Consider the following 11,099-nt stretch of genomic DNA (forward strand, 5'->3'; position numbering starts at 1 on the left):
TAAGTGACTCACTCACCTCAGAAAGCGCGCCAGGCCAGACTCCTGTCAGGTTACGCGCCACTCTTGTCAGTAGTACGCATGCGCAACATCTACTGTACTGCGCAAAAAAAAAAATAATAATAATTACAAACTTTAAGAAATGTATATTTAATTGTTTTATTTTCTTTTAATTTTACTGCTGAAATCTATGCAAGCTTGTTTTCTTGGGATAAAAAAAGAATGACTTCAGAATTCCCAGAATAAAAATCTGTATTTTGAGATATAAACTCAGAGTCGCAAGATATAAACTCAGAATTGTGATATAAACGCGGAATAGCAAGATATATAATAGAATGTAAATTATATTCACAGAATTGTGAGATATTATTGCAAAGTTGCGTGATATAAACATAGAATTGTGACATATGGCAAAATTGCAGTCTTAAAATGAAAGACATTAATGCAGAAAAAAAATTAAAAATTATTTAAAAATTAATTAAAAAGAAAAAAAAAATATTGAAAGGATTAGTGTTCTCCTGTCGACGAGGCTGCTGGCAATTTAAAGGTAAGAGGAGTTTGGAATCTGATCTGACTGACTTTTGGCATCTTCAAGCTCAACATTAAGAGTTTATCATTTGAGTCTAGGAGGATCTTAAGACACAAATGGACAGACTGCAGCTGACCTCAAGAAAGCCCAAGAGAACTGCGTGAAACAGGTGGAGCTCATTAAGGTAAGTGGTTATGGCATGCTCAAGTCCTCCTGGAAAGTTTGTATTTATGAATTAGTAAGTCCACAATCATTTCAACAGGCACTGTTAGTGTTGTAATCTGTAGCAAAGTTTTAGTAAATTCGAGTAAATTCAGAAAGCATCTTAACCCTTAACTTTTAAAAGGCTTAAGAGTTTCTTTAGCAGTGGAGAAAATTGACAAAACATGGGGAGGACAACATTTTTTTGCAAACAATGCATGAAAGTGAATTGATAAGATGCTACTTATGAGATTGTGCAGGGATAATTTTTGTGAGCGATTTCTGACACAGTACAGAAATGCCATAGCGCAAGAAACGGAAGTACATTACATTAACATATTTGGCAGCTGGAAACAATGCAGCTATGCAGCAGTGATGATTTGGGTCTGTTTACAACCTTCTATAAGCAAAGAGATCACACAAACCATTACAGCACTTTCAGAACCTGTTGCTGTTAATTTCCTATCAAATACATTAAATACAACATTAACATTGTGGTAAATAAAAAAAATATATAAACGTATATAATAGGTGTGTGTGTGTGTGTGTGTGTGTGTGTGTGTGTGTGTGTGTGTGTGTGTGTGTGTTTGTGTGTGTGGTAAAACAGGAAAAATGATACCTATAATTTCAAAGTGAAGGCTTATACAAGACACTACACTTAAAAGTGCTCTTTCATTTCCTTCTTGGACAACCAACCAATCACACTCTTCAAAAGGCTGTGTCATAGCTAGCAATGGGGTCAACCTCCACAATAAGATAAAAGTTTTTGTCTTTTCTTCGCTCAGAGTTGCTCTTAGATTGGTCCTGAATCGCTCTTAAGCTAAGACTCCTACGTAGGAATTTTTAAGCTAAATTAGGAGCTTTCTGAGAGGATTCTTAAGCATTAAGAATACGGGCCCTGGTCTGAAAATGTTCTTAAGAATTTCTGTGAGATTCTCCCTAATGTACTTCACCGATAATAAAAACCTGCAGGACTCACATGGGGTAGTTATAGTCCAAAGTGAAGATGTCCTCCACCACTCGCCCAAACTGAATCACAATGTGGTCTGCTGAAAACACACCAAAACACAATCACAATAACAGAAACAAAATAATTTTATACAACTAAGATATATTCTCCTATTCTGTGGTTGTCACGTAGTGGTCACTACTACCCTGCTGACATTAAAATGATAGTTCAGAGATGAAAACTATAATATGTATTACAATACTGAACTTAGTTAAATGTATGTAATCAGTGTTACAGTGTTGTCATTACACATCATTCCTTGTGCTTCCCAGATTTCTAAGATAAAAATGTTCATTTTCAGAATAATGTATAAATATTTATATACTGTTCCTGATTTTTCTTAGTCTAAATAATGTGAATACTTATTATTTACATATACTAATGACTATTTCGATGGAAGTTTATCGTTTTAAGAAAAGCAAATTGTTAATGAGAGTGTATATCCAACCAAACATTCAGTCAACCGAATTAAGTAAACAAGTCAGTTACAAACTAGTAGTTGCTAATCCCAAATGGAAAACGCTGGTCCCAATTTAAACTAAACTTAATGCTGAGCAGGTGCAGCCACACTATGTGATCATTTCCTGGTGGTTATTCATTGTAATTTGACATCATAGAGGGAGGAGTTGACAAATCTTCTATGTAAATGAAAGTTAACTAAAAGAAATGAAAGGGTTGGGTGTGGTGGGGAAATGTAAAGCAGGTTTCACAGTATCTCCAGTTAGTAAATGTACTGACTTTTAGAAGTGAAGCAGCTATTGCTTTTTCTACAATTTTCGCTGAAACTTCTATTGGCTGAAAACTGACTTCAGTCATGGCAGACTCTTTGTCCTGTCTGGAAGAGGATTTGACATGTCTCATCTGTTGTGATATCTTCACCGATCCGGTCACTCTGAAATGTAGCCACAGTTTATGTGAAGAGTGTCTCCAGCGTTTCTGGACGACTCAGGACGTGCCGCAGTGTCCGGTCTGTCGCAAGGAATGCTCTCACGATGAGCCCACCAAGAGCCTGGCGTTCAGAGCGCTCTGTGAGTCCTTCAAGAAGAGAAAACCCACTGCTGTTTCAGATGATGTTTGTCCAGAACATGAAGAAAAGTTCAAACTCTTCTGCTTTGAGGACCAGCTGCCCATCTGTGTGGTTTGTTACACCTCAAAGAAGCATGAAAATCACAAGTGTTCTCCTGTCGACGAGGCTGCTGGCAATTTAAAGGTAAGAGGAGTTTGGAATCTGATTTGACTGATTTTTGCCATCTTCAAGCTCAACATTAAGAGTTTATCATGTGATTCTAGGAGGATCTCAAGACACAAATGGACAAACTGCAGGAGACCCTCGCTGACCTCAAGAAAGCCCGTGAGAACTGTGTGCAACAGGTGGAGCTCATTAAGGTAAGTGGTTATGGCATGTTTAAGTCCTCCTGAAAGTTTGTATTTATGAATTAGGAACATGACTTGAATGCACTATTTTAATCAGCAGTGAACTTTTACATTGTTAACAGAAAGGCTTGAACTATTTCAGGAATGCACCAGTATGGATGAAAACCAGATAAAGGAGGAATTTGAGAAGCTCCATCAGTTTCTTAGAGACGAAGAGGAGAAACACATCAGATCCTTGCATAAAGAAAAGGAACCTCAAGATCAAAAACTCAAGGCTAGGATAGAACAGTTGTCCAAACAGATATCAGCTCTATCTGAGAGGATGGCAGCCGTCTGGCAGGATATAGAGGCTGAAAACCTCACATTTCTCCAGGTACAGAACAAATACAGAGAGTTGTAATCTGGTGCAACTGTGTCTGATAATCAATGTTCATGATGTTTGCTAAACCATATTACTGAGCAGTAATTGTTTTCTTATTTCCCATTCAGAATTACAGTGATACAAAAAAAAGGTGAGCCTTTTAGCATTTGGTTACAGCTGAAATCCTATTTTAACCAGTGAACACCAAATATCTTACTGTTTATCTACACAGACTCCAACACCCAATTATGCCAAACATGAGCCCTGAACTACAGAAATACCAGCACTATCCCATTCAGACAGTGATCTTCACCTCCTGGGCCAGAATGCAGAACATTGTGAAGCGTAAGTAATGATGCCTTTTAGATTGTGTACATAATCTATTTACTCAAATGTTTTTTACTGGTAGTACACTGATACTGACTGATGACTGGTTGGTGTTTTAACGTCTTGCTAGCTTCCTTGGCTATTTCCATGATGTGTTACAAGTTGAAAACCTAAGGTTGTCATTTGATATTTAAAAAAAAAATTATTTTCTATTCGGCATATATAAATGAAATAAACCCAGCGATTACTGAAAATAAATGTGACTTTTACCCAAAGTAAGGTTCACTGATGAAAGGCTCTGTGTTTTAGCTTCTGTGACTCTGGACCCAGACACAGCCTCCAGTAAACTGCAGGTGTCAGAGGACTGCACCAGTGTTCAGTATGTAGAAAAGGAAACATACATTTTTGATAACCCAGAGAGAATGTATGTGGGAGTGTTGGCCTCACAGGGCTTCAGCTCAGGTGTGCACCACTGGGACGTAGAGGTGGGTGACAACAACAACTGGACACTGGGAGTGGTGGATGAAACGGTGAACCGCAAAAAAAATTACACATTTTATCCGAAGAAACATTTTTGGTGTTTTCATTACATGAACGCTACATACAAGCAAGGAAATAATCCTGTCAGCTGTATTGAATACAGTGAGAGGCCAAATATAATCCGACTGCAACTGGACTTTGATGAAGGAGAGCTGAGATTCACTGACCCCCTCAGAAACAAAAGCTTGTGCACCTACACTGGTGGATTTCCAGAGAGGGTGTTCCCATATTTCTGTACTGGGGATGTGTGCAGGCCACTTAAAATTTTCCCATCAAGTAATCAAAAATTGTAAACCACAATTTTAGTTTTATGCATGTGCTAAGATAACAATCAAATGCAATGGGTGCAATGCAGTGAGTGTCTGAATACTTTTTAGGGGACACTATATATAAACCTGTGTGTATATTTAAACCTAAACACTGATAAATCAAGCATGTTCCATTTTTTGCAAGTCACGTTATGATTTTACTGATTTGCATGTGAAATTAGGCTTTTATGGAGGAGCGACAGCGCACCACTGGAAAAGGGATGGAATCAGGAGCAATTATCGTTTTATCTCAATTACTGCATTTGCATAATCGTTTAAAGCTGAAATCGAAACAGAATTTTGATTAATTGCACAGCCCTAATGTATAGGGTAAAACATTAAAAGTAATGCAAATTGTGATGTGATTATCAATGCAAAAAGCAATAAAGACTAAATGGTGCACCAATGTGATATTATTGAATTGCAAGTGAAATGCAGTGTGGTGACGTCACCTCCGCCAGATGATTGTAGGGTGGTGTTGATGTTTCGGTGGAATTCCTCCTCATTGTATTGTGGAGGATGACACATACCTGCAAAACCTGCTCTGGTTAAACTCTTTTGGGCCATGAATAAGTAAACCATGAGCTGTCAGAAATATGCCTACCTGAGGGTGTATGTCAGTATAATCAGCTTCACATTCTCCATGGCCTGCTGATGCTTTGTGTAGTTTATTTATCCAGTGACTCTATGGACATGCAAAAATCTGTTACATAATGTAGTAACGTTGCTCAATTTATCTAATAGGTTTCACCTAATAAACAGACACTAGTGAATGAAATCGTTTGCCTGAGGAGGCAACCTATCAACCACAGCAGTTTTCCTTCCTGTCAGTCAATTATTTGACCTAATATTTACAATACTTAAACACTGTCATTGGATGAAAATTGAAAAGATAACTCCAGAAAACTTCCTACAGACATTTCTAAATGCACATTTTATACCTCCTTTTTATTGTATATGTTTAACTCTCCGAAACACCATGATATAATTAATTAACCGTCAGGTACAAATGACTCACCTCAGAAAGCGCGCCAGTCTCCTGTCATTAGTACGCGTGCGCAAAAAAATATTTTCACAAACTTTCATGAATAAATTGATATTTGAATTATCCTAAAAAACGATTAAGGATAGAATGAAAAGAAATAAAACTGAGTAAAACACTTAACTAGAAGGTAAATTATTAAAGTATTTAACTAGAATTTCTGTAGTTTCAAGTCCATGATCAGTTTCGTGTCACATGATCAGAATCCACAGTAATACATTTTTTATATTTATGACTTTTAATTACTGTATTTCTACCAACAGTGTCATCATAAAATACAGTTTGTGCAAACAGGTTATTGGTTTAAAAGGAAAACAAAAAAGTTTTGCTTTTTTAATATATATATATCAGTACACTCTTGGCTGACAGACACACAACATATGATGAACATCAACACACACGTCAATCATATCAATAGGAAACACACGGAACAGACACAAATGTGCTTGAACTTCCCTTTTGTACAGTTTCTCGTGATGTAAACTCTTCTGTGACCCAGTATTCAGGCATTATTTACACTACAGCGACTTGTTAAGGCAACTTTCACGATCCATGCAGCAGCGGTAGGAACCGGAAGTGTGCGTCAGTTTTTAAAGGTTAACGAAGAATCCAGCGCTTCTCCTCTTTTATTAACATGCAATGTGTTTTTTTTTTTTTTTTTTTTGGTGAGCAAAGACTAGTGAAAAGACAAATAACGGACCACGTTTAAAAACGGAAGGTGTTAAAAAGTCATATTTAAACATGCAAAATGCAAAAAAATACATCAACATTATCCAAATAAAAAATGTAAATCTCATTAAAATACATCTAGGACACATATCATCTTGATAACAAAAAGAGAGAAAAAAAAATTATACTGCACCTGAAGAAAATTTCATCACACTGCAAAAAAAAAAAAAAATAATAATAATAATAAAAATGCTTTTCTTAATTAGAGTTTTTTTGTCTTGTTTCCAGCCAAAATATCTCAAAATTCTTAAATCAAGCAGGATTTTCTAGACGAGTAAAACATATTTTCTTGTTTTTAGGAGAAAAAAAACAGCCAATGGAGTAAGAAAAATAATCTTGTTTTCTGTTTGAAATGATTTTTTTGAATTTTGAATGTCTGATTTTTTTCTTACCCCACTGGCAGATTATTTTGCTTGTTTCAAGCAAAAACGCACTTAATTTTGACTTTTTTTTACTCATCTAGAAAATCCTTCTTGATTTAAGAATTTGTAGATATTTTGGCTGGAAACAAGACAAAAAATTTTTAAGAAAAGCATGTGTGCAGTGCACCATAATGCATCTTGACAAATTTACTCTATTACATGATTTTCTTAATGCAAAATATAATTTCTTCTTTTTATTTTTATTTTCTTTTTAAGTTCACTGTTGAAATTTACAGAAGCTTGTTTCCTTTGGGATAAAAAAAGTAACTGTGACTTCAGAATTGCGAGAAAAAATAAATAAATTTTGAATTAAGAGATATAAATGCAGAATTGCAAGATATAAACTCAGAATTGCAATATAAATGCAGAATAGATATGAACAGAATGTGAAATATAATCACAGAATTGTGAGATATAAACACAAAATTGCATGATATAAACACAGAATTGTGATTTTCGCAAAAATTCATTATAAACTCACAATTGTGAGACATTAATGCAGAATTGTGAGATATAAACTCAAAATTTTGAGAAGAAAAATCCCAACTGTGAAAGATAATCTCACAATTTTAAGAAGAAACGTCAAAATTGTAAGTCACAATTACCTTTTTATTTTTTTTATCCTGTGGCAGAAGCAAGTTTCAATAATATCCTGACCACAAGTGAGATTGTCCCTAACAACGTACTCTTCAAATCCATCAGACACTTACCAAACGTCACAGAAAACATCTTAAAAATCCTAAATAAAATCTCTCAGTTTCAGAATATCCCTCAGTTTTCTTTTCTATTGGTCCATTAAAGCGTAAATCCAGCGCGTCTTCCCTTTTCAGGAAAGCAAGATCATCTTGTCAGTTATTCCAGGTAGTAAAAGTTTAAATGTTTCGATGTGTTTCCTTTACCAAACAACTAATTTGGTCCTTTTGTTTCTAATTATTGTGATATAGCACAAATCCTCTTCCTCGGGCATAAGTGAGGATGATTGTGCAGTAATGTCCTGAGTGAAGAGGCCGTATATGTGTGTGTTTGTGTAGAGGTGATGTGTGTCACATGGTCACTCGCAGGCTAGTTTGCTGTCGAAGCTGGACAGGCCGATAGCAAAGGCCTGCAGGGCACACATGGGGTAGTTATAGTCCAGAGTGAAGATGTCCTCCGCCACACGACCAAACTGCATCACGATGTAGTCAGCTGAAAACACACCAACACACAATCACAACAACAGAGAAAACAGAAAAACAAACCTTAAATGTAAATGAAGAGAGCTATATATGATGACATTGATTTGATTTATTATTAAAAAAAACACTGTACAAGACAAAAATCATCTTTTGTTTTGATATGCATTCTATTTTTTTAATGTAATTTGGTAGCAAGTGCCTTAAAAATATTCAAATATTTTTTTTAAATAATTAAATACAGAGAACATTTTTTCTTCTTCTTTTTAACCTAATTTGGTAGCACGTTCTTCAAAAATTACATCTATTTTTAAAATGATTTATTTAAATAATAAAAAATGTAAAATTGCAATAACGTCAATAATTTTCATTTAGTTTAATGTGATGTATCAAAATAATTAAAACTAAAACTGAAATAAAAATGTATATAAACATATTATAAAATAAAATAAAAAATGTAATAAAAATTACTAAAACAACTTTACATTTACTAATGTTTTATCTAAAATTTTAATTTGAATTAAGAATATAAAATAAATAGGCAACATTTTTATATATAGTTTAATGTCATGTATTAAAATAAAAATAATACAAACTAAAAAAAAAATAATAATAATAATAAAAATAACTAAAACAACTAAAATTACTAATCCTTCAACTAAAATTAAAATCTCATGATCATATAGCACAATGTACTGTACTATAATAATAACTAAAACTAAAACTGAAATAAAATTATATAAAAACTATTTAGACAATAAAAAATAAAATAAAAATTAATACAAATGACATTTAGTTTGACTTAATGTACTAAAATAACTAAAACTTAAACTAAAATTAAAACTGAAATGAAATGTAATAAAAACTATATAGAGGATAAAAAAATAAAATAAAAATAATACAAATGATTAAAACAACTTTAAAATGACTAAAACTTAAATTTAAAAGAAAACAATATCCAAATAAAAAGGCAACATTTCTCATTATCATTTAGCGCAATGTGGTGTACTATAATAACTAAAACTGAAATAAAATTTAATAAAAACTATATCGACAATAAAAAATAAAATAAAATAATACAAATGACTGTGTGCAAATGAAAATGACTAATACTTTAACTAAAATGAAAACCAAAACAGACAATATACAAATAAAAAGGCAACATTTCGCATTTTCATTTAGTTTGTCTTAATGTACTAAAATAACTAAAACTTAAACAAAAATTAAAACTAAAATCAAATGTAATAAAAACAACTATACAGAAGATAAAAAATAATAAAACTATATAGAGAAAAAAATAATACAAATTACTAAAACAACTTTAAAATGACTAATACTTTAACTAAAAAAAAAAAAAAAAAAAAAAAAATATATATATATATATATATATATATATATATATATATATATATATATATATATATATTAGGGCCGGGACTTTAACGCGTTAATTTAGATTAATTAATTACACAAAAATAACGCGTTAAAATTTTTTAACGCATTTTAATCGCACTAAGTTTTGCACCGCGGAACGTTTCTCACTGGGTGAGATTCCGCGGACCGATTATACTGGAGCACAAACTAGCGTTCAGACAAGCCAAAGAACTTATACCAAAGAAGCTGCGTCCGTCCTAAATAGTATTGAATGTCCCAAATCGTAGTATGTTTAAAAAGTATTCCAAAGATTCCCGGATGGTCTACTACTTAACGATCAATGCACACTCTTAACTGCTAATATTGCCCGCAACACACTGCGCCGTGAACGAGGATTCGATTAGAACTACAAACACGCATAAAAAGTGTTAAAAAACTACAAACATGGAGGATATACGCGACCAACGGACAGGTAGAGAAAGGGGTTTGAGTGATAAATAATCAGTGTGTAACCTGATAAAAACTATTTTTTAAAATGTTATCCGCGTTATATTCCATGTGCAGCAACATTTATAATGATAGGTTTGGTCATTAACGTTTAAATGCATAATTAAGCAAACACAAGAGCAGATTTCTCGGAATGAAAGACTCGTTAAAGAACGTGCCTCTTGCTACACTTAATGGCAATATTGCACTGGTCTGTTGGACTTGGTTGAACAAAAATAAACAATATTTTGTTGCTTAAGCTTATGTATTCAGTCATTATTCAATGGTATACTAAAAATCCATGTAAAAATCTTAATTCTCACTGTTCTCAGGTCAAATATTTACATGCGATTAAAATGCGATTAATTTCGATTAATTAATTACAAAGCCTCTAATTAATTAGATTAAATTTTTTAATCGAGTCCCGGCCCTAATATATATATATATATATATATATATATATATATATATATATATATATATATATATATATATATATATATATATATATATATACACACACAATATAAAAAATAAATTCTAAATATTATCTATATGTGAAAATAACTAAAATAACTTAACCCTACAACTGAAATAAAAAGTAATACAAATTATATAAATATAAAAAAAAGACTACAACAACTTTATTAATACTTTAATTAAAATGAAAACATTAAATATAAAGTAAAAACTTAGATTTTTCTGATCTATATTTTGCCTATATCTTATATAAGTACATCTAAACATATTTCTATCTATTCTATCTTACACTTCTAACACACGTGACGGATCTGAGGTGACTTACGGTCATTGTCGTGGACGATCTGGAAGTTCTTGACGGAGGCCTGCGTGACTCTGCCGTGGAAGTTGAGCACGTATGACTGCGTGTCGTCGTTCCACACCGGCGCTTTATTATGCAGCTCTATCAGATTGTCCAGCGAGTGATTCTGCCATTTACTCAGCAGAGACTCCTGCTCCTGAAACACACACACACACACACACATTCACGTTCACGTTCACGTTCATGCATCAGCTGATGATGGTGATGATTTGATTGACAGCGGCGAGAGAAGACACTCACACACGCGGGACGAACCGGAACCCGTTCGAAGTTCATGTTCATGCCGGGAATAATCACGGTCATCTTCCGCGGCCCTTTGAAGCCCAGAACATTGGTCTCCTAAAAACACACACATCTACAACAATAAGAGGTGGGCCAAAACACTCA

The 11,099-nt window shown here is 33.5% G+C and overlaps 2 protein-coding genes across 2 annotated transcripts; one reads left to right on the plus strand and one right to left on the minus strand.

The window, feature by feature from the left end:
* The first annotated feature begins 2,402 nt into the window (after positions 1-2,402).
* On the plus strand, positions 2,403-4,631 carry LOC141333427 (zinc-binding protein A33-like). Its single transcript, XM_073838425.1, has 7 exons — positions 2,403-2,430; positions 2,549-2,946; positions 3,027-3,122; positions 3,253-3,483; positions 3,600-3,622; positions 3,704-3,816; positions 4,108-4,631. Exons 1-7 carry the CDS (start codon positions 2,403-2,405, stop codon positions 4,629-4,631), a joined length of 1,413 nt encoding a protein of 470 aa, XP_073694526.1.
* A 1,272-nt stretch (positions 4,632-5,903) lies between these two features.
* Positions 5,904-11,077, minus strand: LOC141333688 (tubby-related protein 3-like). The gene is made up of 3 exons (XM_073838775.1): positions 10,953-11,077; positions 10,677-10,848; positions 5,904-8,024 (listed from the first exon to the last, which is right to left on the minus strand). Exons 1-3 carry the CDS (start codon positions 11,013-11,015, stop codon positions 7,891-7,893), a joined length of 369 nt encoding a protein of 122 aa, XP_073694876.1. The 5' UTR covers positions 11,016-11,077; the 3' UTR covers positions 5,904-7,890.
* Between the last annotated feature and the right edge of the window lie 22 nt (positions 11,078-11,099).

The sequence above is a fragment of the Garra rufa genome, chromosome 4 (assembly GCF_049309525.1).
Source record: "Garra rufa chromosome 4, GarRuf1.0, whole genome shotgun sequence".
In the NCBI taxonomy this organism is placed as follows: domain Eukaryota; kingdom Metazoa; phylum Chordata; class Actinopteri; order Cypriniformes; family Cyprinidae; genus Garra; species Garra rufa.

What these genes read in the sequence shown, in the direction of transcription:
- LOC141333427 (XM_073838425.1), top strand. Translation starts at nt 2,403, where the DNA reads ATGAAAGGGTTGGGTGTGGTGGGGAAAT. An exon ending in AAAACCTCACATTTCTCCAG is followed by an intron (nt 3,484 to 3,599) that starts GTACAGAACAAA and finishes TTTCCCATTCAG; the next exon opens with AATTACAGTGATACAAAAAA. An exon ending in TACAGTGATACAAAAAAAAG is followed by an intron (nt 3,623 to 3,703) that starts GTGAGCCTTTTA and finishes TTATCTACACAG; the next exon opens with ACTCCAACACCCAATTATGC.
- LOC141333688 (XM_073838775.1), bottom strand. Translation starts at nt 11,015, where the DNA reads ATGACCGTGATTATTCCCGGCATGAACATGAACTTCGAACGGGTTCCG. An exon ending in TTCCGGTTCGTCCCGCGTGT is followed by an intron (nt 10,849 to 10,952) that starts GTGAGTGTCTTC and finishes TGTGTGTTTCAG; the next exon opens with GAGCAGGAGTCTCTGCTGAG. An exon ending in GATCGTCCACGACAATGACC is followed by an intron (nt 8,025 to 10,676) that starts GTAAGTCACCTC and finishes GTGTGTTTTCAG; the next exon opens with CTGACTACATCGTGATGCAG.